This window comes from Enhydra lutris, unplaced genomic scaffold (genome assembly GCF_002288905.1).
Source record: "Enhydra lutris kenyoni isolate GAN:26980312 unplaced genomic scaffold, ASM228890v2 scaffoldscaffold18, whole genome shotgun sequence".
In the NCBI taxonomy this organism is placed as follows: Eukaryota; Metazoa; Chordata; class Mammalia; order Carnivora; family Mustelidae; genus Enhydra; species Enhydra lutris.
The window spans coordinates 1472623-1499636 of NW_019154102.1; the positions used below are offsets into that span (position 1 = coordinate 1472623).

The 27014-nt window shown below is 42.7% G+C and overlaps 1 protein-coding gene across 1 annotated transcript in view; it reads right to left on the reverse strand.

The window, feature by feature from the left end:
- Window positions 1-23201, reverse strand: part of LOC111148140 (luteinizing hormone/choriogonadotropin receptor) — a 52533-nt gene extending 29332 nt beyond the window's left edge. Inside the window, exons 1-3 of the mRNA XM_022504567.1 lie at window positions 23032-23201; window positions 5151-5222; window positions 2888-2962 (exon numbers count right to left, since the gene is read on the reverse strand). Coding sequence (XP_022360275.1) covers window positions 2888-2962; window positions 5151-5222; window positions 23032-23183 — 299 coding nt within the window. The 5' untranslated portion in view covers window positions 23184-23201. The remainder of the gene's footprint in view (window positions 1-2887; window positions 2963-5150; window positions 5223-23031) is intronic.
- Window positions 23202-27014: the final 3813 nt, after the last annotated feature.

Here is a 27014-nt window from a genome sequence, read left to right on the forward strand (position 1 = left end):
AAGGAGCAGTTTAAGAAATATGTATTGTTTGGAATGTACAAGACCGTAGTTATCAGAAGATGCTGGTTGGAAATGGCATCAATAAAAATCAAGTGACTTCTGTATGCTTGAGGGGAGCTCCTGAGAGCCTGCAGAATGAAAACTGCATGGTGGGAGCCACTTGGCTCTTGCCAGGAAGCTCTGCTCTCAACCTCTTTCTGAGGCAGGTGTAAACCTCATAGCTGGGAGTCTGTTCCACCCCTACTCGGTGACACAGCACCAACTTCCAGGACTCCTGACCAAGTGGATCCTGCCCCACCATGAGCCTGCACGCTGGGGATGATGCGAGAGTCTACTCCCAGGTCATTGAGCAGACTGGCTACTCTCCCTTATAGGCAAACTGGTCTTCTTCAGACTGGGCTGGCAGCCCCACTGACCAATGATTCAGACAGGCACTCAGTCTTTGGATCAGACCAGGGGCTTGGGTTTAGGGGAATTTTATGCTCATTGTTATAGATAATTTGTTGTGTGATGATGCACAGCTTCCTAACTTCCCTGAGCTAGTGTGACCTTCTATAAAATTAGAATAATAATATGCTCTCTTCTTCCCTCATAGGTTGGTATGTAATGAGTAATAGAATAGCTAGAGATAATGTAGGGAGGGCTTTGTAAAGTATAAAAGTATAGCCATGACTCCACAGTGGTGTAATCGCCCTTCTCCCTACTTCTCCAGTGACTTTGACCCTTTGAGAAGTAGCCACAGTTGCCTGTCTACTCTGGATTCAAGGTCAGTAAATGCCTTTGACTCTCTTACCCATGCCACAACCACCTGAAAAATTGATGATTACTCTTGTTCTATAGTGTGTTGGTTGTTTGGAGGGGTTCTGGAGTCAATTTGGTTTTAGTAATTGTATGACCTTGGATGCATCATTTAAAGCTCTGTTTCTTCGTAGGGTAGTTTTTGAGAAGTAAATGTGTGTTTCTGGTTCACAGTAGGGCTTTAACCAGTGTTAAGAATTATCAGTATAGTTGATAAAGCAAGGATGTTGAATGATTTATCTCTAGTCACACAGCTAAGAAGTAGCACAACTTGGAAGTGAACTCGGTTTTACAGACTCCGAGTCTAGTGTTCGTCCCTCCCTTACTATAGTTACCCACCATTGGTGCCTATTTCCACCTTTTATGTCCTTTCGATTCTTTGGAGGTGAGTGATGTTTTACTGTAATTATTTTTACAACAATTTAGTCAAGCCATTGTGGATCATATAAAGTATTATGTAGGTAGAGTGGAAGGAACTTTTAAAGAACTTTTGGGGTCTGATTTTAAACTACTCATCCATACATTCCCTCACTCGACAAACATTTATTAAGTATCTATGTGTGTCAGGCATTGTTTAGGTACTGGGGCTACAGCTGTGAAGAAATAGAGCCTATATGGACCTAACATCCTAGTCTCAGGGCCTTCCCTTGGAAAGTCCATAAACTTTCCCTTAGAGCATTTTATTTTTCTTTCTGTTGCATCACGAGTAATTTATTTATCTTAAGCTATTCTGGTGGTTCTCAGTATAAGTTGTGCTTTATTATGACAGGCAGATTTCTAGGTCTAGGATAGTACTGTCATTTATAATGGTGATGACCACTTCTATCCTTCACTTCCTTACCCCCTCCCCACAAATTCTACTTCATAGCCAAGTCCAGACTATAAATCTGCATTTGAATATCCATTATTTTGGATTTCCCCATAATCAGTTGATGAGGTATTCTCACCTCCCTGAGTATATTGTCATCTCCTGGGGAAGATTTATTTTTTATCTCCTCTGTATTCCAGCATCACTTGACCCTTGGTTGGACACGTGGCAGGTACTCACATTCTTATCAATCAGTTATTCTCTTTAGAAAATTGCTAATTGGACCATTCATAGGGAGGCCTTGTGGTGTGGTGGGAAATGCATGAGCTTTGAAGACATACAGGCCAGGGTGGAATCTCAGCCCTGCCATTGTGCCACACTGGTAAAGTTACTGACCTCTCTGAGCCTCCATTCCTTCCCTTGAACAACAAGGATAATGACCCCACTTTGCAGGGGAACTGTGAGGATTAACACAACCTCAAGGAAATAAATGCCAGACATAAATGCGTGGAAAATGTTTGTTCTAATATCCTTCCCCTTCTCTTAGCTTTCAAAAGTCCTATGCAGGTGACATTTTTTAGAAGTTCAGGTTTGAGCCAAATAAGGCAGCAGTAAGAAGCCTGGTTTGGGAGTCACATGACCCAATTCCTGGCCCCAGCTCTAATACCGACTTGCTGTGTGACATCAGGCAAGTCAGTTACCCTCTTTGGGTCATCAGTTCATCACCTGAAAACTGATTTGAGCCATTCACCCATCTTTTTTGTATATTGGAGGAAAATAATAATTTGGAAAGAACTGTTTTTAAGTATCAATTCTAAAATATCACAATAACAAACAGCACACACATGTCCAACACAGGGTTTTACATGGATTTCTAGGAATCATTTACTAAATAAATGAAGATGCCCAAACAGTGCTCAATGAACTAATTCATGATCTCTAAGCTCCCTTTCAAATTTCCCCGCTATCCCAGGTACTTCATACCCTCCCTTCCATAAGGTAAGAGCTAGTCGGCAGGACTCCACAATGTCAATTTTAATTTCCAACTTTGTGTTGTGATGTTTCAGAGTTTATACAGCTCCCAGGGAGAAGCAGTTGTCACCATGGCAACCTTCAGGCCACTGCAGTGAGAGAAATTAGTGCCTGCCCAGACCTAGTAATTGCTGTGGTCTTTTCCTCTTGGATTCCTAGCAGTGGATGCTTGGATACAAATACTGAATGGGCTCCAGCCAGCAAGGATAATAGTGTACAGCAATAAACTATCTGTTAACTGATGCTTACATTTCAGACAAATTGAAGAGGTTGTCAAAGGCATTAGCTTCTATCTTTTCCAGAGAATCACTTTGAGAGATTTCACTAAAGGAGAGGAAAAAAAAAAAAAAGAAAAAAGAAAGAAAGAAACGTAAAAGAAATGACCATGCATGCATCATAATAACCTGTGTGTGTGACCCAACAACTGGGGCTCCAGTGTATCCTATTAAAAAAGAACAGGGATGCCTCCCATTGTCCTCACGTCATAAAGTGCTACCATCTCCCTTTAGGAGCATTGACGGGCATCTATAACCCAGGTGCAGTTGAAATGCAGGTTTCAGTAGCCCCTCTTTATGTGACAGGGTTTTTTTCTTGTTTATGTATGACTCAGAGCTCCAGATTGTTAGAAATGGACAGGTCTTTTGAGAAAATCTAATCAGATTCCCTTCTATGACAGCTTTGGAAATGGAAACTTTCCAGAAGAGAGGCAAAAAATGCTTATGGGCAGGTTCAGGACAAGGCTCAGGATGTCCGAATTCCCAGCTCCGTCACTTTAGTGAGGTTTTAATTTGGGTTGCAATTCATTGTTTCATAACTCTTTTTCCTTTTCCCCAAATCCTGCTCTGAGGCAATTGCAAGGTGGTCAGTTTCAGCATGTAGTATCATTTTTGGGTTGTAACTATCTGTTTCTTTGACTTTTTTCCTTTTACCAAATGGAGGACAAGGAGTATGTCCTGTCCGCTTCAGAAACTGTGCTGACTTCATATTGCATGGTGAATAGAGTATGAATGAATGGATGGATGGATTAATGAATGGAATCTTTTTTTTTTTTTTTTTTAAAGATTTTATGTACTTATTTATTTAGAGAGTGAGAATGAATGGCAGGCGGGGCGGAGGGAGAGGCAGAGAATCCCAAGCAGACTCCATGCTGAGCGTAGAGCCCTATCCCTATGCGAGGCTTGATCTCACAACCCTGAGATCTCAACCTGAGCCAAAACCAGGAGTTGGGTGCCCAACCAACAGAGCATCCCAGGCATCCCTGAGTGGATTTTTTTAAAAAGACACAAATGTAAAGGAACTAGCCTTGCCATATACCATCCCAGGCATGCAGGGAATGTCACTGTTACCCTGAAATCCCAACATAAGCTACCATTCGCTGCCAGCTGAGAAAAAAAAGTCTCAAATTCACAAATTGTACATTTGAGTGTTTCTAAGGTTAACATTCACTGAAGCCTTCAGACTCGAGAGCATTAGTCCACAGAAAGGCTGAGCCTAAGGCAGTTAATGTCTTTTATGAACAACACGATAATGGACTGGACTGATTCATTTTATTTGTACCTAATGGTTTGTTTCTTTAGCTGTGGCTGCTTTTCTCATGAGGAGGTCTAACGCATTAAAAGTTATCAAAACTCAACATTTAAACTTGAGAGCAGAAGAGTAAGGGTTAGGTTCAAGGAAACTGACATTCTGTAATTTTGGGGGAATTATTTTTAATATCCTCATTGCTTGCTAATACCCTAAAGAGCAGTCAGAGATTCCCCAAGGAGCTAGGATTGATGATGCAGCATCTTTAGTGATGTAAACTGGCTTCGAAAGCCCCATGGATTGTTAAGATCAGAGATGCTCTCTAGGAACTAAATGGCCTTTGAGGTCCTTTCACGTGGGCTGACATTAAGGAGGATGCTGAAAAACCAGACTCCTGAGAAGTTCTCTCTAGTGTATGGTGTCTTATGCCCTAGAGGCTGAGACCCAGGGAGAAAGGATTGAAGTTACATCTGACAGAAATGTGAGATCATGCTGTATTATCGGGTTGCTTTACACTTTTGATGAAGGCCTTTTATCAATACAGCTATAAATACTGTGTTTTTGTCATATACTTATTATATTTTAGATATAAAGATTATCTTCTGATGCACAATAAACCTCCAACACATTTTCTTCTGTGTGGGTGTTATCTAAAAATGTGACACAAGGGAATAACTGCTGTAGCAGAAGGAGAATTTTTATTATTAGAATCTATTTTCTTCTCTACTTGAGAAGTTTATCATCACTTATCAAAATGCATTCAGTTCATTGAAGCAAGGTTAATTATCTGGAATTTAATGACTCTTGAAAATCATACTTTTCTTCAAAGGTCCCTAGATATTATTTGTATTATAAAGATAACAATACTGGGGTTTCTTTAACACAGTTCCTCTCCTAGAAAAATTATCCCTTTTCAACTATGTTTTCTCTTACAAAAAATTTATTATTCTAATTACAAATGTTTTTTGATATGCAGTATCTTACTTACATTTTTATGACCTCATTAAGTCCTCTGAAAGCTTGAGATGGGATTAGTTTGATAGGGAGATAGTTGAGTGATCTAGAAAAGAAGAAAGGAAAGCCAAGAGTTTAATATTTAAGACTGGGTACCTTTTAAGTTCATGAATAAAACGTGTGTGTGTGTGTGTGTGTGTGTAGGTGTGCATGTGTGCATGTGTGTGTAACTACATGTAACTCCAGAGTTCCAACGACTGGATTCAGGTGTAGAATTCCAACATATTGATAAAGAGATGTGCCAAGACTCACTTTTGGTCTTTATCAAAGAATATGTTATTTTATAAGTAAGATCCCAAACTTTGGGCTCAGACACACCTGGGTTCAAATCTCCATTCTCCCATTACCTGGCCAGTTGATCCTGAGGATGTTATGTAAGCCCTCTATTTTGGTTTCTTCATCTATTAAATTGGAATAATAATTCCTCCTTCACAGGGTGGTTATGAGGATTAATCAAGATAAGCCATGTAAAGAACAGGGCTTGGGCACCAAGTAAAGAGCTGATAAATCGTTGGAGGGTGGCCCCATAGGCCTTGTTGGGAAGATGGAAAATAAGCTGTCTTGAGAAGAGTAGAGAAGTGACTGGTGAAAATACAATTGGAAACCAGGCAGGCAGAGAAGGGAAGATTCTAGGAACTAGGAACATGTTCCTGTTTTGATCTATACCGTCTTCCCCAGACAGCCCCTTTCAGCGTCCTCCCCTCCAGACCATGGGACTGCTATGATAGCTCAATCACATAGGCATCTCATGCCATTTTGAGGGACTATCTACAGGGCATTCCGTTCAGTCACTCACATGTATTCAGAGGAACAATCTGAGTGTTCTTGAATTGAGACAAAAGTTACGCATTACATAAAAGTTGAGAAAAGAGCAATTCCTCAGCGATAGCAAAAGCAGGACAGGATGATGTATGCCTGCTGGGGTTAAGCCATCTCAGATGAAAACATCTGCAAAGAGGGGTGAATGTTCAGCCAGCATCAAGCATCTACAGTGGTTCAGGGTTTTGGACCAAGCACTGGCAGAGGTCGGGGGAGTGAATAAGGACATTTCAGGTGGGAAGTGAGTATCAGGAATAAGAAACCACTGTTGTGGTTGCCGGAAAGAACACCTTCTGCATCAGGAGTGTATTTTAACCAGGGAGATGTCTTATGGTCTCTGAAGGGACTTGCTCCTGGTATAAGGTGCTATGTGAATTGTGCACACCTGCCTATAACCTTATTTTATCCACTCAACAATGGTGTAAGGTGGGTATTTCCCTTTGATGGCAGAGGAAGTAGATCCCAAAGAGACTCAGTAGCCTGAACAAAGTAACGTGACCAAGTGGACTGAGCCCATATGTTCTTTCTATGGTGTGATATTGAGCCAAAGTATGTGACTCTTTACCCAGTCTCTTTCTCTCCCCACCACAAACTTAACTGAGGAATAACAACAAATATAATTGTATATACTTAAAGTGTACAGTGTGGTGACTTGATATACACATACATTGTGGAATCATTACCAAGATTAAGAAAATTAACACATCTGTCACCTCACATAGTTAACTCTTCTTGGGAGAGGGTGAGAACACTTAAAATCTACTTTCATTAGATCCTCAGAACATAGTCTTAGAACTCAAAGTTTGTGCCCTTTGATCTATAGCTCCTCATTTTCCCCTACCTTCAGCCCGGCAACCATGATTCTCTTCTGTTTGTAGGAAACTGGCTGTTGTTGTTTTTAGATTCCACATATAAGTGATAACATACAGTATTTGTCTTTCTCTGTTTGGCTTAGTTCACTTGGCATAAAGCCTTCCAGATGTGTCTATGCTATCATAATTGGCTTCTTTTTTATGGCTGAAAAATATCCCTCTGTGTGTGTGTGTGTGTATTTACATTTTTAAAATGTATTCATTAATTTTATGAATAATAATTCATTAATTCATGAAGGACCCTTTGGTTGTTTCTATATATATTGGCTGTTACTACTGGAATGAACATGGGATGCAGATATCTCTTAAGAGATGGTGATTTCATTTCCTTCAGGTCTATACAGGTAACCCACTCTCTGTCAGTGAGCAAGGTGGAAGAACAGGCATTATAATCTTATTTCTCTTGATAAGAAAAATGCTGCACTCTCTCAATTTCTCCTACAGAGCATCTTACCCATAGTTCCTCTCTAGGGACTAATGCAGAGAAATTTCATTTCAGAGATGCTTTTACTCAACAGTTTCTTAGAGATGGTACAACTTAGAGGAAGTAATCCAAACTTGATCCTCTGACTTTATTCCTGAAGACAGTCCCACCAAACACATTATTCAATACCCAAACTTATTTAACAGGGCATCCAAGAAGAACAGGGACAGTGGGGGGAGAAATCTTCTTACGATGGCATGTTTGCTTCCTATATTTCTTCTGGAATCATGTCCGCTTGGCTTACTGATTAAAAACACAGTTTTATTGCTCTCTACACTGCCAAGTCAATAAATTTCCAGAAGAGAAAGCTGTATTCTACTGTACCCCATGCCACATCAATAAAACTGACAGCCAAATTCTGATTCCAGAATCTTTATTGCTAGGGATAATGCAGTACAGAACATATTTTGGAGAGTGTTTACATAAAAGCTTAAAACGAACCCTTCAGAGCTGTTTATTCATGCAAATGGAACCCAGAAGCTGGAGCCTCTCAGCAAGCAGCCTCCTCCTCAGAAAGGGAGCATGATGTGGCTCCCAGAAGAGCAGTTTGGCTCAGGTTTGATCAGGGAGGTTGCCAGAGCTTTTGATTGATGGAGGGATGAGGGATGAGGAGCAAAGGTTGGACAGAAGTGAGAGAAGCTGTAGATCTCGCACTGGCTGTCCCCAGTGACTACAGGACAGCCCTAGTGCACGATGAAATTTTGTAGTTGATGTTGATGCTGCAGATCAGGAAAGGCAGCCGTAATGAGAATAAAAATAAAGTTCCTACCATAAAGGAGGCACTGAGCAACCAGCAGGTAACTTTGTGGATGTGGTTGGGGCGAGGATGAGGCCTGGGAGTCAGAGAATGGGGAGACAGGTGGGTGAGGCAGGTGTACTGAGCTTTTGCCACTAGATGTGTTCTCGTGAAGTGAGGGGCAGAATGTGGTTCTATGACTGTAAAGCTATTTTTCCCACTGACTTACATTTTTATTTTCGAGATGTCATGTCTGCCTTCCTGATTCACCTTCAGTTGGCAGCAGTTCCTGAGCAGACGTGCCAATAACCATTTGAATGTACTGCCTTTGAAGGTGCTCCTTCTCTGATGGGTGCTTTTGTGAGGCCAGAAACTTTTAGCAATGTGAACAACTGTCTCCATAATAGCCCTGTGATTCTCTGCCGGTATACATCCCAGAGAAATTCTGACAGTGATACTTAAGGGAACCAGTTTAAGGATGTCTTTCATGGCACTGTGGCAGCAGGGGGTAGGATACAAACTGAGCGTCCATTACTGAGTGGGACAATGGTAGTGTGGGCAGCACATACCTAACTCATAGGTCATCAGCTAGAAGCAAGAGTCTAAAGGCACACAGAACAGCCTGTGTGGATCTTAGAATCATGGTACTGAGAGCAACAAGTAAGACATTCATGACATAAAATCCTACTTGCCGAATTAAAAAGTATACACATACAAAATATTAGCTATTTTAAGAGAAAACAGCTCAGCAGATATTAGGATCCTTGCCTATAGCAAGTTGAAAGGAAGTGAGAGAGGGGATGAAATGAATAACTGAAAGCAGAGTGACTTTGAATGGACCAGCGATGACGTTGCTTGCATGAAGAAGTGTGATCGACTTAACCTTCTGTATCTGAGAGACAAAAAGAGAAAAAGAATGAAAGTTCTATTTTGATGTATTGAGTCCTCCCCTGCTTTCCTTCCCTCTCCCCTTCCTTCTTTTCTTCTTTTCTGGTTTTGAAATTAGGCCTATGTGTAGTCCAAGAGTTTTTTGAACTTCAGGAACTTCTGTGGAAAAGCCTAGTCAATATCATTTGCTGTAGAGCAGCAGCCAAGGAGAACTGGGGACAAAAGATCAAGGGCAAGGACAGTTCAGCAGCTCCACTGTCCAGGGTCAAGAAAGGAAATGAAAGCTATGCGTAAAGCAAAGACAAATGAAAGAGGGGCAGAGCCTTTTCTGTCTCAGACAAGGAATGTGACAGTCCTAAACTAGGCAGCTCAGATGGTAGTAAAGAGCCAGGCTACTGGGCAAACGTAAGGTTGAACTTGTAGGGTCGAGAGTTCCGTCTGCCTCCTAAATAGTCCATGAGATGGTTCAAGAAGTTCATGGTGGGGGGCACCCCAGCTACTTATTTTTATTACATTTCACAGCCTTTTCCCTTTCCTTTCCTTTTCTTTCCTTTCCATCTTCCTATATGACACTTTGATTTTTAAATGAATGGATGATACAACATGGGTGACACTTGGATTAGAGCCAAATCCCACTTTGCCCAAGTGCCTGTGCTACAGATGTTGAAACAAATACTTAGATAGGATGACAGAGTCTGCCTTAATTTCATCAAACTCCATTTATTCATAAATCCTGTCTGGAATTCCCCAGCCTTTCCAGTTATGGGCTAAAGTTGATATAAATTGAAACTCAGCACTCACTCTAGTTCTGACATCCTGTGATTGGTCATGTCTCTGGTGGAGTCCTATGTCTTGCTGCATTGTTTACACTAAACTTAACAATATTTGGAAGGCAGGAGTACACCTGCGATGTCTTGAATTATACTTGCTTCCCCTGACACCATGTTGGTGCTTGTTTTTGCCTTGAGTCCTTATCCTGTAGCCTGCCTGGTCTCCCCAGAGTCCACCTAGGAGTGGAGCCCCTCTCACCCTTCTCTTCAGTCACCATATCCTGATCCCTATGTCTCTGCTTCTTAAAAAACACTACTGACCCAGAAGAGTTCCTAACTGCTATCTGGTTAGGTTCATCACTGTAGCTCTCATTGCTGGGTTCTGACTTTCAATCTGGGCCCCTGGCATAGATGGAGTCTCTTTGTGGGGCAACCCGGTACAGTTGGGTTAGTTCCTAGAGAGGATGCTGTGGTTGGCTGCCAAAATCACCCTTTAGGACTGAGGCACTCATTCCCCCAGAGGCTGGGAAGGGGGACAGGGGAAGCTCCTAAATAGTTGTTTCCCTGGAATTACCCTCAGCCTAAGATTGCCGCCTCATCCAAGATCACCTCTTCTCTCCTGGGCAGCATGCATCCAATGACTGGTCAATGCAGGGTGAGGGCCTGACCCCTTTGCCTCAAGGTCGGACTAGTTAGAAGGGCCATCCCACCTTCAGAGCTCCTTCCCATGCACTCTTTGACCTGGACACCTTCCCAGCCAACCCCAATTGCCAAGCCACCAGAGCATTTTGTGTCAGAACTCAGCACCAAGGGCGCCTGGGTGGCTCAGTGGGTTAAGCCTCTGCCTTCAGCTCAGGTCATGATCTCAGGGTCCTGGGATCGAGGCCCGCATCGGGCTCTCTGCTCAGCAGGGAGCCTGCTTCCTCCTCTCTCTCTGCCTGCCTCTCTGCCTACTTGTGATCTGTCAAATAAATAAATAAATAAATAAAATTTAAAAAAAAAAAAAAAAAAAAGATGTAAAAAAAAAAAAATCTGTTTTAAAAAAAAAAAAAAAAAAAAAAAAAAAGAACTCAGCACCAAGGGACAATTTACAGATAAGCAAATAGCATTTACATAAACTCAATCACCCTGAAAAGGATGCCATATTATCAGGTCCTCCTTAATTGTTCCTAAATGTCTCCTGAATACTCATGAGGTAGGGCTTGAACCCTTCTTACTTTTTTCTTCAGTGTTTAAAAACACAGATGACCTTGGAAGGAACCAGTTTGCCCAGCTCACTGGCTTGTTAAGGAACCCTCAAAATAATGTTAGCTGATGAATTTCAGAGTCAGGAGGACTGTGTCCCCCCTCAGTGAAATCCAGGATTTAGAAATCCTTGCTTATAAAACCCTATCAGTTGGGATCCATTTGCATTATCAAAGGGCTTTTTGTCCTACAAAAGAATTCCAAGGACAGTTCCTTTAAACAGCAAACTCCCTAGGTGAATGGAAAATACAGTTCCAATGGATGCACTCTCTCCTTTTAAAGACAGATTTCACATGAAGTCAATGGCAACTGTAGATTCCCCTCCTCCCCTTGGTCTTTAAAAGCTTGGATTGCATCAGGGTTTCCAAGTTAGGATCACCTTCTGAAGCCTGGGGGCTAAGCACGGCCAGAAGAAGGTGAGAGCCTGGGAAAAAGTCTTGCACCAAACAAAGTCCCCAAAGACTGGGTGGAGTCCTAGGTATCCTGTCAGAGCCTTTACCTGTCTTTCTGCCCAGCATAGCAGAAATGAAATATTTTTATTCACTTCCTTCTAATTATGTAGAAAAGCCATCTATATTATCGATTTACGAAAGCTACAAACATCCATCCATCTTTCACAGACAATTAGTTTATTGCTAGAGCTATAGACCCTGAATTTTAAAATGCTACCAGATCAGAAGGAGGAAAAAAGAAATTGGAGATGCTCAAAGCTTTTTGCCTAATGAACTCATTGAAATAGGAGGCCGAAGCATTACCTTATTTAAAAGAATGTTAATGCTTTTGTATTTATTACATAAGACCTTGATCTAAATTCAACAGAGACTTAAGAATGTCTGTGTTCTTTTCAAAGCTGCTCGGTAATTATAATAAACTTGCTTTCATCTTGGGAAATAAAAGTGGCTTCCCCCTTTCTAAATGATTTTAAATCATTGAGTTTTCAAATGTATCGATCCACTTGGTAACTTCATTACTGGGTATGTCTTCATTTATTGGCCTCTTGTCTTCAACATTTACCTACAGGGAGCTGAGATGTCAATATTACCTGAAATATGAAGTCAGTATAGATGGACAAGCAATTTGTTCAGTTTTACATCTGGAAATTTGGAATGCTCCTTAAAAATACATCGAGGTGTTTTTGACTGACCACTCCTTTAAACACTTACTGTATTAGGCTCAAGGAATCAGAAGAAAGGGCTGCTGGCCAGTGATTTGGTCCAACCCCTCACTTTATAGACAAAGAATCTTCAGCTAGGAAAAGCAAAATGATTTCCCTGAAACCATGTGGCAATTCTGTGGCAGATCTGGACTAGAACATAGGTCACTTTGTTTCTGGTCCAGTGCTATGTCTTTCACTAATCGAAGCACACCAGCGCTGTTCCTCTAGGGCTTTTGTTGATAGACTCTGCTAAACAATCCTCTGCTTCTCCAGTGAAAACATAGCCTTCTGACAGAACCATCAGCTTCTGGAGGGCATGTGCTCACAGTCTTCAACTTCAAAGATGCTGCTTAAATTCCTCTTCCTCCATGAGCCTACCAGAGTGGGTTGTCTTTCTCTCTCCTACTCTCCTCAGCAAGAATGACTACTCAGTTTTTTTTCCCCCTCTCTGTACTATTAATTTGAGAATATACCAGGTACCCCATTCATACCCCATATGAATGTTTCCTCTGTTCCACCACTAAACACCCATTCTCTGCTGGACCCTGCCTTCACAAGGGTTTCTTGCTTCCAGCTCCTTTATTCCTTTCCCACTGCCAAATTTCTTGGGCATTCTTTTCTCCACTCTGACTAGTCCCTGACCTGGTTTCCCCTCACCCCACACTGGGTTTCCCCTAACAGGTCTAGATTAATCTTCCTGGTAACTCCCACCATGTTACTATCATACTCAGTTATCTTTTCTTGGCCTGCCTACTATCTACACGTGTCTCAGCCCTGTATTCAGGCCCTTCAAATAAAGGTTTAAACTTCATTTGCCGGTCCTGTCACCCACTATTTCTCTCACATAATCCACACACTCAACTTGTGCTGTCCAGTCAGGCAGCCACAAGCCACATGTTTCCACTGAGCCCTTGAAACACAGCAGATCTGAACTGAGATGCACTGAAAGTGTACCATATACACTAGCTGTTGAAGACTCAGAAAGAAAAAGAATATAAAGTATCTCATGAATAGTTTTTGTACTGATTACATGTTAAAATGGTAATATTTTATACATGGAGATTAAATGAACTATTTCACTGAAATTGATTTCACTTTTTAAAAGCTCTTTAAACTTGGCTATTAGAAAATGAAGATCACACCTGTGACTGATGTTATATTTTTGCTGGACCGTGCCATTGTGGACAAATCACCCTATTGTGGTTCCTGAACTTGCCTCTCCCTTTTCTGCCTTCATTCACACTGTCTCCACCATCTGGCACATCCACCCTTCTCTGCTGGTCAGCTTCTACCCTTGGTTAAAGGTCTCTCTCAGAGGCTCTGTACTTTCCAGAATATGCCGTCATTACCAATGGCATGTGCTTTCTCTCTGGAAGCAGCCTCGTGGGGCAGTGAAGACTGGACTCCGGAGCCACTACTTGCATTCAAATCACAGCTTCACTCATAAGATAATGATGATACTAACTACCCCAGTGATTTTTGAGATTAGATAAGGGACCGTTTATATAGTACTAATATAGCATCTAGCACAAGATAAGAGCACAGTGAATACTTCTAATCCACAGCTGCTTACTGCAAAGGATTCAAGCTAACGCAGTGACTTCTAGCAACAACTCTAACTTCCTTGTCAAGGGTAGAGGATTAGTGGGCGTGAGGGGCTGGTGGGTTCAATACATTGGAATGGACTCTTCTATTTGTCATAGGTCACTCTTTAATCTATAAAATATCTGTGACTTTTCCCTGACTCAACTCTCTGCTGATTATAGATAGGACAACTGAGAGGGAGGGTAAATATTCCCACTTGGTATCTTTCTTTTGGGATCAGGTATTTCTTACAGGTGTCACCTGACAGCCCTTTTAAAAAATGATAAAGAATTAAAAATTATATAATTTTTATATATAATTATAATATATATATTATATATTATATATAATTATATTATATTATGTTATATATAATTATTTATATAATTATATGTATATATAATTATATAATTAAAAAATGATAAAGAATTCCATTAAATGTTACAACCCTAGAGAACCACTCTGCAGAGCTCTCATTTGCTCACTGATTTTAAAAAGTTCAGTCAGTTGGAACCCTCCCATGGCGAAGTATAATTTGGGTGACTCCTCCAAGACAGACTTTCTGGAGCACCCAAGAAGCTGTGAGGAGCTTATGAATTATAGTGTGAACCAAAATTTTCAAGAAGATTCCCTGGATAATAGATTTTCCAAGTCATTTGTGCAACAACTAAATTAAAGATATAAAGCCTCCGAGGAGAATGGTAAACACATCTAAGCCCTTACCTCAAAACCCATTTAAAGTTTTCTACAGACACAAAGCCAAATAACCCAATCTTTACCCCTTAAACTGAATTCTTCTAGCAATAATATAACATGACAAGAATAACTCTGGTAAATAAAATTACATGTTGAATTCTCCCCAGGGAATGTCTGCATCATCTGTAATCATTTCTCAAAAGTATTTTTTAGAAGCCGAGAGTATTATGTTGTCAGGACAGTGACACTGAGGGTATGCTTCAGGAAACTCTTTCATTACAGGCTCCTGTTCCAGACACTTACAAACTTTTCTTTTTTCTTTTTCTTTTTCTTTTTTTTAAATAAGCCTGTAAAAGCTGGTTGCAACTGATATACTACATACTTTTAATTAATTTGAGGATAGATTTAAAGTGCCTGAAATGAGGCTCAGGCAGTTAAGTGTCTGCCTTCGGGTCAGGTCATGATCCCAGGGTCCTGGGATGGAGTCCTGCATCCTACTCCCTGCTCAGTAGGGAGTCTGCCTCTCCCTCTGCCCTCACCCTGCTCATGCTCTCTCTCTCTCTCTCCTTCTCAAATAAATAAATAAATAAATAAAATCTTTAAAAAAATAATGAAGCGCCTGAAATTACTGGCATGAGTGCCTTCACTCTTCACCAGCTCCTCAGCTCTGGTGGATTCCAATTTGTGTGGTTATGTTGCTCAAAAATGCCCCTTCTGTGGAAGTGCCTCATTGCTGGTTGCATCTGGGTGGAGCATCTCCTTGACTGTTGCTCCTTTGCTCTTGCGCAGATTCTCTCTCTTGGGAATTTCAAACTTGTGCTAGGACTGTGGAGCTGACTCATTGTAAAGGTGGAATCTAGAGGAATGGGAACTGACCTCTTGCTGCTAAAACGCCAATTGCTCTTGGGATCCTGCATATCCTTTCGCCTTCCTCCTTATTCTTCTGCCTGGTTAACCTCTGATGATTCAGTTGGTCAGAGCTGATTTCCAGTGCTTACAAATAAGAAAAGCCTTAACTGGAGCTCTGCCTCCGTTTCCTGGGGGAAGTAAGCCTCCGTTCCATTGAGGACCCATAGCAGGGGGAGTGTGCTGGCGGTCAGTGAGAGAGCAGAGGGCTCTGCACAGTGATTCGCCCGTGGCTTCTCTAAGCCCGTGTCAGAGAGTAGAACCAGGCTTCTGGGATAGCCGCACTGGTCTGGCTGTCCCCGTAGAGAAAGAGACTCCGAGAACTACAGCTCGAGCCATGCCTCCACTGAAGTTTCTTCCTTACTCAGACTAGAAGCGATGACCCCCTATTCTGAACTCCTACCAGACTTGGTTTATAAGCTTCCTCACCTCCTGCTTTTCTCTGCAGTCCATCTGAGAACTAGACCTCTCTCTCCTATGGCTGAAGACTAGAAGCTCCTGGAGGGCAGGGGCAGTGTCTATGGGTTCTGCATGTTGTCTTACACATTTCAGTATGTAATTCCCAGACAGTCAACAGGTCTTCTGTGTGTCAGCTGGAGCCTTGGAATGGGGAATGGAGAAAAGAAAGGACCCAGAATAGGTCAGATGCTCTAGCCGAATACACAGGACTAATCCGGTTGTACAGTAGAAAACAGCCTCTAATCAGGTGTTAGGAGGCATGTTTCAAAGGCAGCTCAGTCTGTGCTGAGAAGACTAGCATATCAGACTCCAGGCAATAATGAGCTCTGCTATTTTGAGATTCTAACTTATTCACCTTCCAGGTTGAGAAGACCTCGGGGGTCATTTTCTCAACAATCCCATGTTGTAGTTAGGTGGAACCTTTATTTCCCGGTACTTTTGGCTCTGCCAGCTCATTTATCTTCACCACAGTCAGCCCCGCTCAGGGGCAGGAACCATCTTGCCCCTTTTATAGACAGCACAGAGGTTTTTATCACTAGCCCGAACCCATGGTGCAAATTAAGGGAAGGAGACCTCGTGCTAGAACTCCGGTCTGCCTGGTCTTTATCCTGTTGATCAGTTCAGGTAATAGGAAGGCTGCAGTGGACCCTACCTTGTCATACCAGATCAGCCCTACCCCTGTGGGCTCAGAAATCCTGTCTGCCGCTGCTCCTGAGGTAGAATTAGGAACCCAGGAGCCACCTCATTTCATCAGAGTCAAGGACAAATGTCATAGCAGCGGGGGTGGGGTGGGGTGGGGGGGGACCCCCTTCATTCTGAAAGCTGAGTTTTACTTATAAATTGGACTTTTCTGCGTTTGGCTCAGGTGGCATTAAGCTGTTGTTCAGGACCACACAGAGCGCAGCTGTGAGTTGTTTGCTGACTGGGAGGGGGTGTCCTCTCCCTGTGAGGCAGAAGCTGGGGGGAATGAAGCCCATAGAGAGAAGCTGTTAGAAGCTGCCCACCAAGTCAGAAAGCCCACCTGCCTGGTGGGTGGGATTATTTTAATTCTCCTCTTTAAAAAAATAGCTGGTGAGAAATTTGCTAAAATCTGCATTAAATAAGATTTTTTGCATGCCAAGGGGAGCTGCCAGAACAGAATGCATATGCTTCCATGGAGCCTGCCCCCTTGGGTCTGGAAATGAGCATCAGGGTCTCTCTACCACCACTATTCACATGACTTTAAAGTTCCATGGGTAAGATTATAGTTACCCATGGCCAAGACACCGTCTGATGCAGCCAGTCTGGCAGATTACATTTTGGAAGAAAAGCTTTTGTGCCTCATTTCAAGACATGAAAAGAAGCCAAACTCAGAGGCTTGGGAAGAAGATAGAGGGGGTGAAGGAGCAGAACTGGAGCCCTGAATTAATCTGACTTACTGCTTTTGAAATAAAAAAGAATAGGGCAGGAGAAAACACAAGGAATTATTGCTCTCCAAGGAGGATGCTGGGTCTGATGCCAAAGGAATTGGTGTATGAACCATTTTTGGCTCTACACTTGCACTGAGATTTTGGGAACTCTGTTGTTTGCTTTTTTAGTGTCCTGCTAGGGGTCATCATTTACTGTCCCCAGAAAGATGATTTTTAAACTAATAAAATTTGGTCCTTGCAAAGTTTCCCCCAAGGAGTCTGTTCATAGGCACAGCCAGGTTTAAGAATTGCCTTGAAGGTGTCATTGGGAGACTTGAGTCAGAACTGAGGTTCAAGATAACCTCTACTTTGGGCCTTTGCTTTTGTTGGGTGTGTGGGAGTGGTGGTGTTGGGAGCTGAGTCACTAGCTTTATGAATTGAGCTTTTGTTTGTTTGTTTGTTTTGTTTTGTTTTTGTTTTTGGCCAGGCCCAGCTGCTTGGAAGCTGAGGGCAGGGCCAAGCTGTTGTACTTGGAAGAACTTGGTATGCTTCTCCATGTTTTGTAAACTCTTACTTTGTACCCTTGACTGGGAACCCATTGGTCTCAGTCTGGGCTCCTAGGGGATTGCTTTGGTTGGTTTTAATGGATCCTGGGTTGAAGACTGATTTTTCTCTAGTAAGTGAGTTAAAATAAACAAATAACAAAAATCAAAGCAATTTAGATGGGATATACTCATATGGATAAGCTTCTAGTTTTGCTTCTTTGAAGTGGATACATTTACTATGCCCATTCAAAGGACAGACTGGGGGATCTGCAAAATCTGGAAACTAGGCATTGGTATAACACAAAGAACTCCCTCCACTACCCATATCACCTCCTCACCTCCCTGTCCTCTATGATGGAGATTTTTTAAATGACATTGAGATGCAGTACATGCTAACTAATATACATTTTTGTTTGTGTGTGCGTTGGTTCATTGTTCCTATTCATCTGTCTACTCAGTTTGATAATCACAGTAGCTGAAGAAACACATGAATATGTGCTGAATGTGAATCATAATACCCATCAAATTCTGGGATTCTTAAGTTGACTAGGATCTCTTCAAGTGGTTGTGGTTCTCACTTTAGCACAGTGATTCAAAACCAGAGGTAGGGGTGAATCTTGCCTCCCATGGGGCATTTGGGCAAATGTCTAGAGCCATTTTGGTTTGTCATAATTCGGGAGGGCAGCGCTACTGGCATCTAATGGGTGGAGGCCAGGGAAGCTGCTAAACATCCTATAGTGTACAAAACAGCCCTCCCTCACAAATGATTGTTTGGCTCCAAATGTCAGTTGTGCTGAAGTTGGGAAACCCTGATCTCCCAGAAGAGGCTTATTTTGAATAAAAGGTTACATTATGGCAGGGTATGTGCAAAGATATAGGTAAGTACAGAGTATCAAAGGATGCTTGTATGGGAGGGAGGAGATGTTGGGGAAAGCTTCAAGGGGACATGACTCCAAGTCATGATTTTTACTTAATGTCTTTGTAATCAGTTGTTCAAGAATGACTGACTGAATATTTATTAGTTAAGGACTATATATTGGGATTTTTTTTTTTCTTTTTGCACAATGCTCTGGATAATGTGAGTATTTCTGATGATTTTGTATTTTCCTTTAAAAAAATTCCCCAAAGGGCCTAGGAGAAGCTTAAAAAGCTCGAATCCATTCAACTTTATTCTTTGCTTCTCAGCAAGGAATCTGAATCTAGTCTAACCTGTGGTTCTTCCACTGGGACTCTTCTTCCTTTCTCTCCTTCAAGGTTTAGCCCCACAATCCTTCATCTGTGCAGCCTTTCCTTGGAGATTTCAGTCCATAGTAATTGCTTTGTTCTTTGAATTCCTAGACTCTTGTTACCTCTCTCTCTGACCACATAACTCTCTTGCGTGTGTTTCTATCTAGATTGTGGGCTCCTCAAGGGACTGGGACCGTGCCCTCCACCCTCTACATCCCTCTACAGCATTGAACACTGTTCTGGACCCTGATTTTCACTGAAGCTACGAGAAGGAAAAACATTCAGGAAAGATGTCAGGAGCCTAACATCTTCTTGTAATATTAGATTGATAGATACAGCACATTTTATCCTTCCAAAGTCTTTGGATTATTTCTTATAATAAAGTTTAAGGTTTAATGTCTGTTCAGTAGGCACAACATGCAAAAAATAAATTGCCATTATTATTATTACATTTTCTAACTAACAGATTTTTCAGAAGCTGTTTCCATATCAAGAAGATCAACCTTTCTGTTGTCATAGAGACAAAGATCTTAATATAACCATGGGCAAGGTGAAAAAAATTTTTTCCCTTTCCTTCCAGATGTCTGAGACTAATAAGAAAAGGAAAAGGAAATTTTTAAATCATTTTTTCCTTTTCTTTCCCTCCCCCCGATTAGAATGAATGAACATGTGGGAGGCTATTCTTTGTATCACATTTTTTATTTTAAATATTTAAGTTTTTAATAAAACATGGAAGAGGTAGAAAGATATGAGTGATTGAATAGTGCCATTTTCAAAATTTGCAAACAGTGGCTTGTCAATGACAATTAAAATCCATATATTTTTATTTCCCCTTTTTAAACCAAATAGTGGACTTTTAGGTGGAAGTCTTACAAGGCAGACTTCCAAGGCCTGGAAGATTAAAATACAAACTAGCATCTACTGAGGGGCCAGTGATGAATTCTGAAATGCTGTGCAGTAGTACCTGGCTCCTCCAACCGCCAGAAACAAGAGTGCTCCCCTTCTTTCTGCAGAGTCTGACCCTGTGCATGACTTCATTTAAGACCTCTCTCTTCTTCTGGGTGCCTTATTCATGATTTCACCTTTCTTCTGATGAGCTCCTGATAATTTGTTATACATAGCATTTTTTCCCTATCTTGTAATTACTGTCTCTCATTTCATTCACTCATTGCCAAGGAAAGAGGACTTCAGTATGAAGCTGTTCACTTTTCCTGTCTTCTGCCTCAATGCGAAGTTACACATTTATCCATCCCCCAGGACTCAGGAGCATCCCCTCTCTAAGATTAACCCTTCCCCTGTGATCTGAGACTGACACTCCCACCCTCACAGAGATCTTACTCCATCAAATATGTTCTCTCCCAGCCCTCCTATCTTCGGTCTGTCCTCCATGTCTTCCTTCTCTAACTGCTCTTTGAAGACAAAAACGAACAAAACCATTTCTCAATCCTGTATATTTTCCATAGTGCATATGTGTGTGTGTGTGTGTGAGTTTAGGAAAATGTAACTTTCTTACAAAGACAAGCAAATATAAAAACACAGTTAACAGTTTTTGGTACTCAATAGCAAAAGGGGACCTTGGTCAGGTTAGTCCATCTCTTTGGACCTCAGTTTCTTGAAGTCTGTCTGATAAGTGCTGGCGGAATGAGAAAGGCTGTTAGTGGCACAATCATTCATAAGAGCAAGATGGGAGGTTTGTCAGGGAAGGACAAGGGCTGGGACTTAAAAGGCAGTTTCCATAAATTTGTGGATTGATTGAAACCAATTCTATCAGCATGGTCCTCACCTTCAGGGAATTGAGCTGACAGATAATTAATGGAAACTAATGAATATAAACCCCTCAATCTTTAAACTGTATCTCTCAACTGCAAACATTTTCTGAAGGCCACTAACTTTATTTTTATTTATTTATGTATTTATTTATTTAAGAGAGCACTCTTGGGGGGGAGGGGGCAGAGGGACAGAGAGAATCTTTTTTTTTTTTTTTAAGATTTTAGTATATGTGCTGCCGAAGTGAGCACTTTTTAAAAGATTTTATTTTATGTATTTGTCAGAGACAGAGAGAGAGAGAAAGAGAAAGAGGGAAAGAGGAAGAGAGCACAAGCAAGGGGAGCAGCAGACTTCCCACTGAGCAGGGAGCCCGATGTGGGACTCAATCCCAGGACCCTGGGATCATGACCTGAGCTGAAGGCAGACATTTAACTGACTGAGCCACGAGGTGTCAAGGGAGAGAGAGAATCTTTTTTTTTTTTTAAGATTTTATTTATTTATTTGACAGATAACAAGTAGGCAGAGAGGCAGGCAGAGAGAGAGAGAGAGAGAGAGGAGGAAGCAGGCTCCCCGTTCAGCAGAGAGCCCAATGCGGGGCTCGATCCCAGGATTCTGGGATCATGACCTGAGCCGAAGGCAGAGGCTTTAACCCACTGAGCCCTCCAGGCGCCCCGAGAGAGAGAATCTTAAGCTGGCTTCACACCCAGTGCTGGAGCTGATATGGGGCTGGCTTTCTCCACCCTGAGATCATACCTTGAACTGATATTAAGAATGGGATGCTTAACTGACTGAGTCACCCAGGCACACCATGAAGGCCACTAACTTCTTCAGGGGAGAGGCTCAGCTCCTCAGGAGAGAGGGGGAATTCCCTTCATGGAGTGGACTCTTGACAGACTGCTGGGGCCCAAAGAAATGGTGGGGGATTGCCTCTTTCCTCCCCAAGAATGGAAATTCATTGCTGCCAATGGTTAGAATATAACACCAGTCTCCACCAACCTAGTGTCTTTTGGATACTTTTATAGTTCTTGTCTTTCTTCTTTTCTTCTAACAACTTTATTGAAATATAATTCATATGCCATAATATTCACCCATTTAATGTGTACAGTGCAAAGGTTTTTAGTATGTCTGTGGAGTTGTGCAGTCATCACTACAATAGAATGTTAAGTAATTTTTGTTACCCCTAGAAGCCACGGCCATTAGCAGTCCCCAGGCCTTCACCCCTACCTGGCAGCTACTGATCTGCTTTCTATGTGGACATTTCATGTAAATAGAATCATATGATGTGTGGTACATTTTTCTTTTCTTTTTTTTGTTAAAGATTTTATTTATTCACTAGAGAGAGGGAGAGAGAGCAAACAAGCTGGGAGGAGGGGCAGAGGGAGTGGGAGAAGCAGACCCCATCCCCCCCAACAGGGAGCCCAATGCAAGGCTGGATCCCAGGGCCCTGAGATCATGACCTGAGCCTAAGGCAGATGCTCAACTGACCGAGCCCCCCAGGAGCCCGTTTGTGTGGTACCTTTTTCTAAATCAAAGAAGAGAGACCAGGTGACACTGATACACTAGCACTAAAGGCCCCTGGTCTCTTCAACCCATTGCTTCAGGAAACAACTTCCTCCACCCGCTTGCTGATGTGTGCAATTCTTTTAATCACCTTTGTAAAGGGGAGGCCTGGGTGGTGTGTGGGAGGTGTGACACAAGGCACACCTTGATCAGAAAACCAGATAGAGATGCAAGTGCCTCTGGGAAGGGGCAAAGCGGTGGCTTGTAAACTTACTAAGGCCCACATCGGCACTGGTTGGGAAACGCGGCCAGCCAACCATCCCGGGTTGAGTGACTAGGTCACCCCTTGCCATAGGTCGCGCCACCACATGCCTAGAGGAGCTCAGAGTGCCGGAGGTCACGGTAACCTTCACCAAGCTGGCTGGCGCAAGGGTCAAAGACATGGACAGCTGCTGATTGAGAAGCATCACAACCGATCCCCTTCCAGCAGCTGCAGGGAGCGGGCCTTCCCCCCTCCGTGGCTTCTGGGCAATTCCACGCCCCTTACCGCAGCCCCAACCGGGTAAATCGGGAAATTGCGGGTCTGGGACCACCAGAGGCTGCAGGGTGCGCAGCGACAGGGCCCCCACCCAAGGCGTGGCACTGGTTGGCAAAGATAGTACCCAAACTTTGCCTTCTCACCACTTTAAAAGGTGGAATTTGATAGAACGAAACCTTTTTTCCCCAAGCTTCCAGGTAAAGAGGGCCAAAGAGTAGGGAGACGAGGTGGCCCGGAGCAAGCGAGGGTGCCGGGGCGGGGCGCCGCGTACTCACAGTCCGGTGAGGCCGGCCCGTGGGCCGGGGCAGCGCAGGGCGCCGTCGGGCGGGCAGCTGCAGGGCTCCGGGCAGTGCGCCCCGGGAAGCGCCCGCCGCAGCAGCAACAGCAGCGCCAGCAGCGGCCGCAGCGCGGGCAACCGCCGCCCCATGGCAGGCGAGCCTGAGCTCGGGCTCTGGCGGCGGGCCGGGTGCCCTGGCCAGCCCCGGAGGGCCGCCCGCGCCCCTCTCCCCGCCCCTCGCTCTGCCCACCCCCTCTCCCGCGCCCGCCCGGCCTCGGCTGCTGAGACTGTTCTGCCTCGACCTGGGGAAGCGGCCGGCGACCCCACTACCTCCTCCCTTCTGCAGCTTTCCCCGGCCGGCCCTGTCCTCTAGTTACAGGAAGGAGAGGGTGGTCCTGGTGAATGCTTTGGACAAGCAGTAGGGAGTTCTGAATTCTCACCCAGGCTCTGCGGTAACTGAGTGTGAAGTTGAATGAAATTTGTCCCTTCCAGGAACTTCTCTTATTTCATCTGTGAGAGGAGCAGACGGATACTATGCCCCGCTCAGATGCTTTTCCTCTCCTTGGTTCTCAGCCCCAAATTCTTCTTCCTTCTGTCCCACTAACTCCCTCCCCACAAGTAATCTCTGTTCTCTCAACTTCCCAAGTAATTTCTCTGTATTTTTCTTGGTAGTGACCACTTTTTTCCTTACAGTGTAGCTATTTGAGTCTGTTCTCTTTCTCCACTATATACTGTAACGTCCTAGAGAGCAAAAACCAGTTCAGATTTATTTTTCTATTCCTGGCTTCCTGTTAAGTCTCTCTCTATCTCTTTAAAGATCTTATTTATTTATTTGAGAGAGAGAGAGAGCGCACGAGCACAGCGGGGTGGGACAGAGGGAGAGAAGAAACATTTACTTATTTATTTGGGAAAGAGCACGAATGGGGTGGGTGGCGGGCAGAAGGAGAGGGAGAAGCACATTTCCCGCTGAGGAAGGAGCCGCACATGGGGCTGGATCCCAGGACCCCAGGTCATGACCTGAGTGGAAGGTAGATGCTTAACTGAGCCACCCAGGTGCCCCACATGTGAACTTTCTAAAAAAGATTTGTTGAATGAATGAAAGGGCTATGATGATGTACAGCAACTGCCCCAAGGAGAGGCCCATTACAGGCTAGACCCTGTGACAGGCGCCCTCCCTCCAGTCATGTCTAAACTTCACAACAAATTTGCTGGGTGTTTGTAGCAACACCAGAAATGATGTCCAGAGAGGTTATGTGACTTCCCCCAAGTCACACAGTTCTTAAGTGGTGGAAACCTGTTTGAACTTACATCCGTCGCCCACTTTATCTTACCAGTGCAAAAAATTATTGTATGATCTGTGTATGAAGGATTTAGAAACAAGGCAATTTTATAGATAACTATGGGAATGCATAATTTCCTCTATTCAATTTCATCACTAAAACACATTTCCTTCCCCCTTTACAATGACTCTGTTTGGACAGTGGAAATCCTGGAAGTCTTGCTGGAAGAGGTGGACTTCAAGAGCCTGGAAGTTGTCTAAGACTCTACAGACAGAAAGTGAAAGAACAGATTTCTTTCTTCCTTATTTGAAATGACCTCTCAAGGTCAGACTGGCTCAGTCACCAGTATGTAGTCATTTGTGAGTTTTTGCCCAAGGAAGGTAGATTTTTAAAAATTATAATTTAAAAAAAATTGGCTTTCCCCACATTGTGCTAGATAGCACGAAAAAGAAAGCTTATGTCTTTAATACTGTCTTTCTTTTTTTGATCCCTCTCTCCAACTGCTTATTTGATCTCCTCAACCTTTCATACCTCTGTATATGCTATTCATTGATCTGGAATGATTTTTTCTTCCTTTCCCATATCCCATTAGTTAAACTCCTGGTTTTCCTTGAAGACTCAACTCAATGTCATTTTCACTATAACACTGATTCTGACACAACCTAGCTGAGTTTGTGCCCATGACACCTGATTCTATAGTCTGTAATGTAACACACTGTAATTATGGCTTTAGTTTTCCTTCCCCCGTCTATTGCTCTTAATATTTGTTTGAACATGTCATAGCTTCTAGCTCCTAGTAGGTCCTCAGTCTGTATCTATTGAACAGAAAGAATAAGTGAAACCCAAGTGCAGACCCATAGCATATGTTTAGTAAATCATCTGAGAAGAGCTTAACAGCCTTGCTTGATTTATTCTCCACCACACTGGATCAGTCTGGATGGGTATCAAGTAATTACTCCTGACTACTTTGGGGTCACATATTCTCTCCTCTTTTAATTTGTCAGGTTTTGGTAGGGAAGTTGGAGTAGCACTGGGGTTTTCAAATCTTTCTACCATGTAGCTTGAATTGTAGGAGAGAAGAAATGAATAACTCGCGTGGTTGAGTAGTATTTATTTCAAATCTTACATTTCATGTGGCTTTTTCTTTTTCCTTCATAGCATATCTATTATGTAAAAAGAGTGGTTTCTCTCACTCGAAGAACCTTTTGATTCTGTGTTTAGGTATCTTTGGGGGCTATTTATACTCCAGTAGGAGAAGGGCTGGGCCACCAGAGCATCTGGATTTTTTTTTTCTGTTCTATCAACAGCGTGACTTGCTCTTTGTTTTTTTTTCATCTAAGAGGAGGGGTTTGAGTTCACAATCCCTAAGGCTCTTCTAGCTCTAAAATGCAATGTCTTTGTGGACAGTGTTAGTGGTGTACATTATATATATTGACTTCTTATTGCTTGTCTTGGATTGAAAGTAAAATCCTATTTATGAAGAGGGTAAGTTCATTTAGGAGAAAACTCACAACCATAATGAGTTTTCATAAAATTTTTCCGTCTGTGATTAATTTCAGTTGGATTTTAATTATCATGTCAGTTCTTGCAATGTACCTGTTTTAACAAGATTACATTGAATTGTTTGTTATAATCACAAAAGTTTGTTACAATGGAAGTTATCCTACTCATTAATATGTGACCTATTTAGAGGAGATATATTTAAATCTGAAGGAATTCTGTGTACTATGACTGTGCTTATAGTTACTTTTGTTACAGAACTTCAAAAGAGCATGACCCATGGGGATTGCTATTATATTTTACTGACAAACTAAAGTTCATGGAATTCACAAGAAGTTTATCCTGCCTTAGAGATACAGAAATATCTGACACTGGAACTCAGAAATCCTAATAAAACTCTCCCAAATTCTAGAGCAGGCTTCTTATATTTTAGGATGCAAAGTACCATTTGGGAAATTCTAAAGACAAAGACTCCTGGGACACCGTCCGAAGAAAGATTCTGATTCAGTTGGTATGGAGTGGGGCCCAGGAGCCTGCATTTTTTAAGGGGTAGTGGAGCAGAGGGAGAGGAAGGGAGAGAGAGAAACTTAAGCAAATTTCACACTCATGGAGCTCAACAGCGGGCTCAGTTTCACAACCCTGAGATCATGACCTGAGGCAAAATCCAAATTCAGTTGCTTAATTGACTGAGCCACAGAGGTGCCACCAGGAGTCTGAATTTTATCTTATTTTATTTTTTAAAGATTTATTTATTTATTTGAGAGAGAGAGAGAGAGAGGGAGCACGAGTGGGGGTGGTGGTAGGGGGGGCAGAGGGAGAGAGAGAGACTATCAGGCAGACTCCCTGCTGAGCAGGGAGCTAGAGGCCGGGCTCAATCCTATGACCCATGAGATCATGACCTGAGCTGTAATCAGGAGTCAGACATTTAACCGAGTGAGCCACTCAGGTGCCCCTAAGGAGTTGCATTTTAAGAGGCTCTCCATGTAATTCTGATTCATGAGGTATCCAGAGCATAATTGGTGAAACACTAAAATGGAAATTTTAGAATTAAATTTACCTCTGGAAGACAAGGCTCAAGAATCCTTACTAAGGGGGTGCCTGGGTGGCTTAGTGGGTTAAGCCTCTGCCTTCGGCTCAGATCATGATCTCAGGGTCCTGGGATCAAGCCCCACATTGGGCTTTCTGCTCAGCAGGGAGCCTG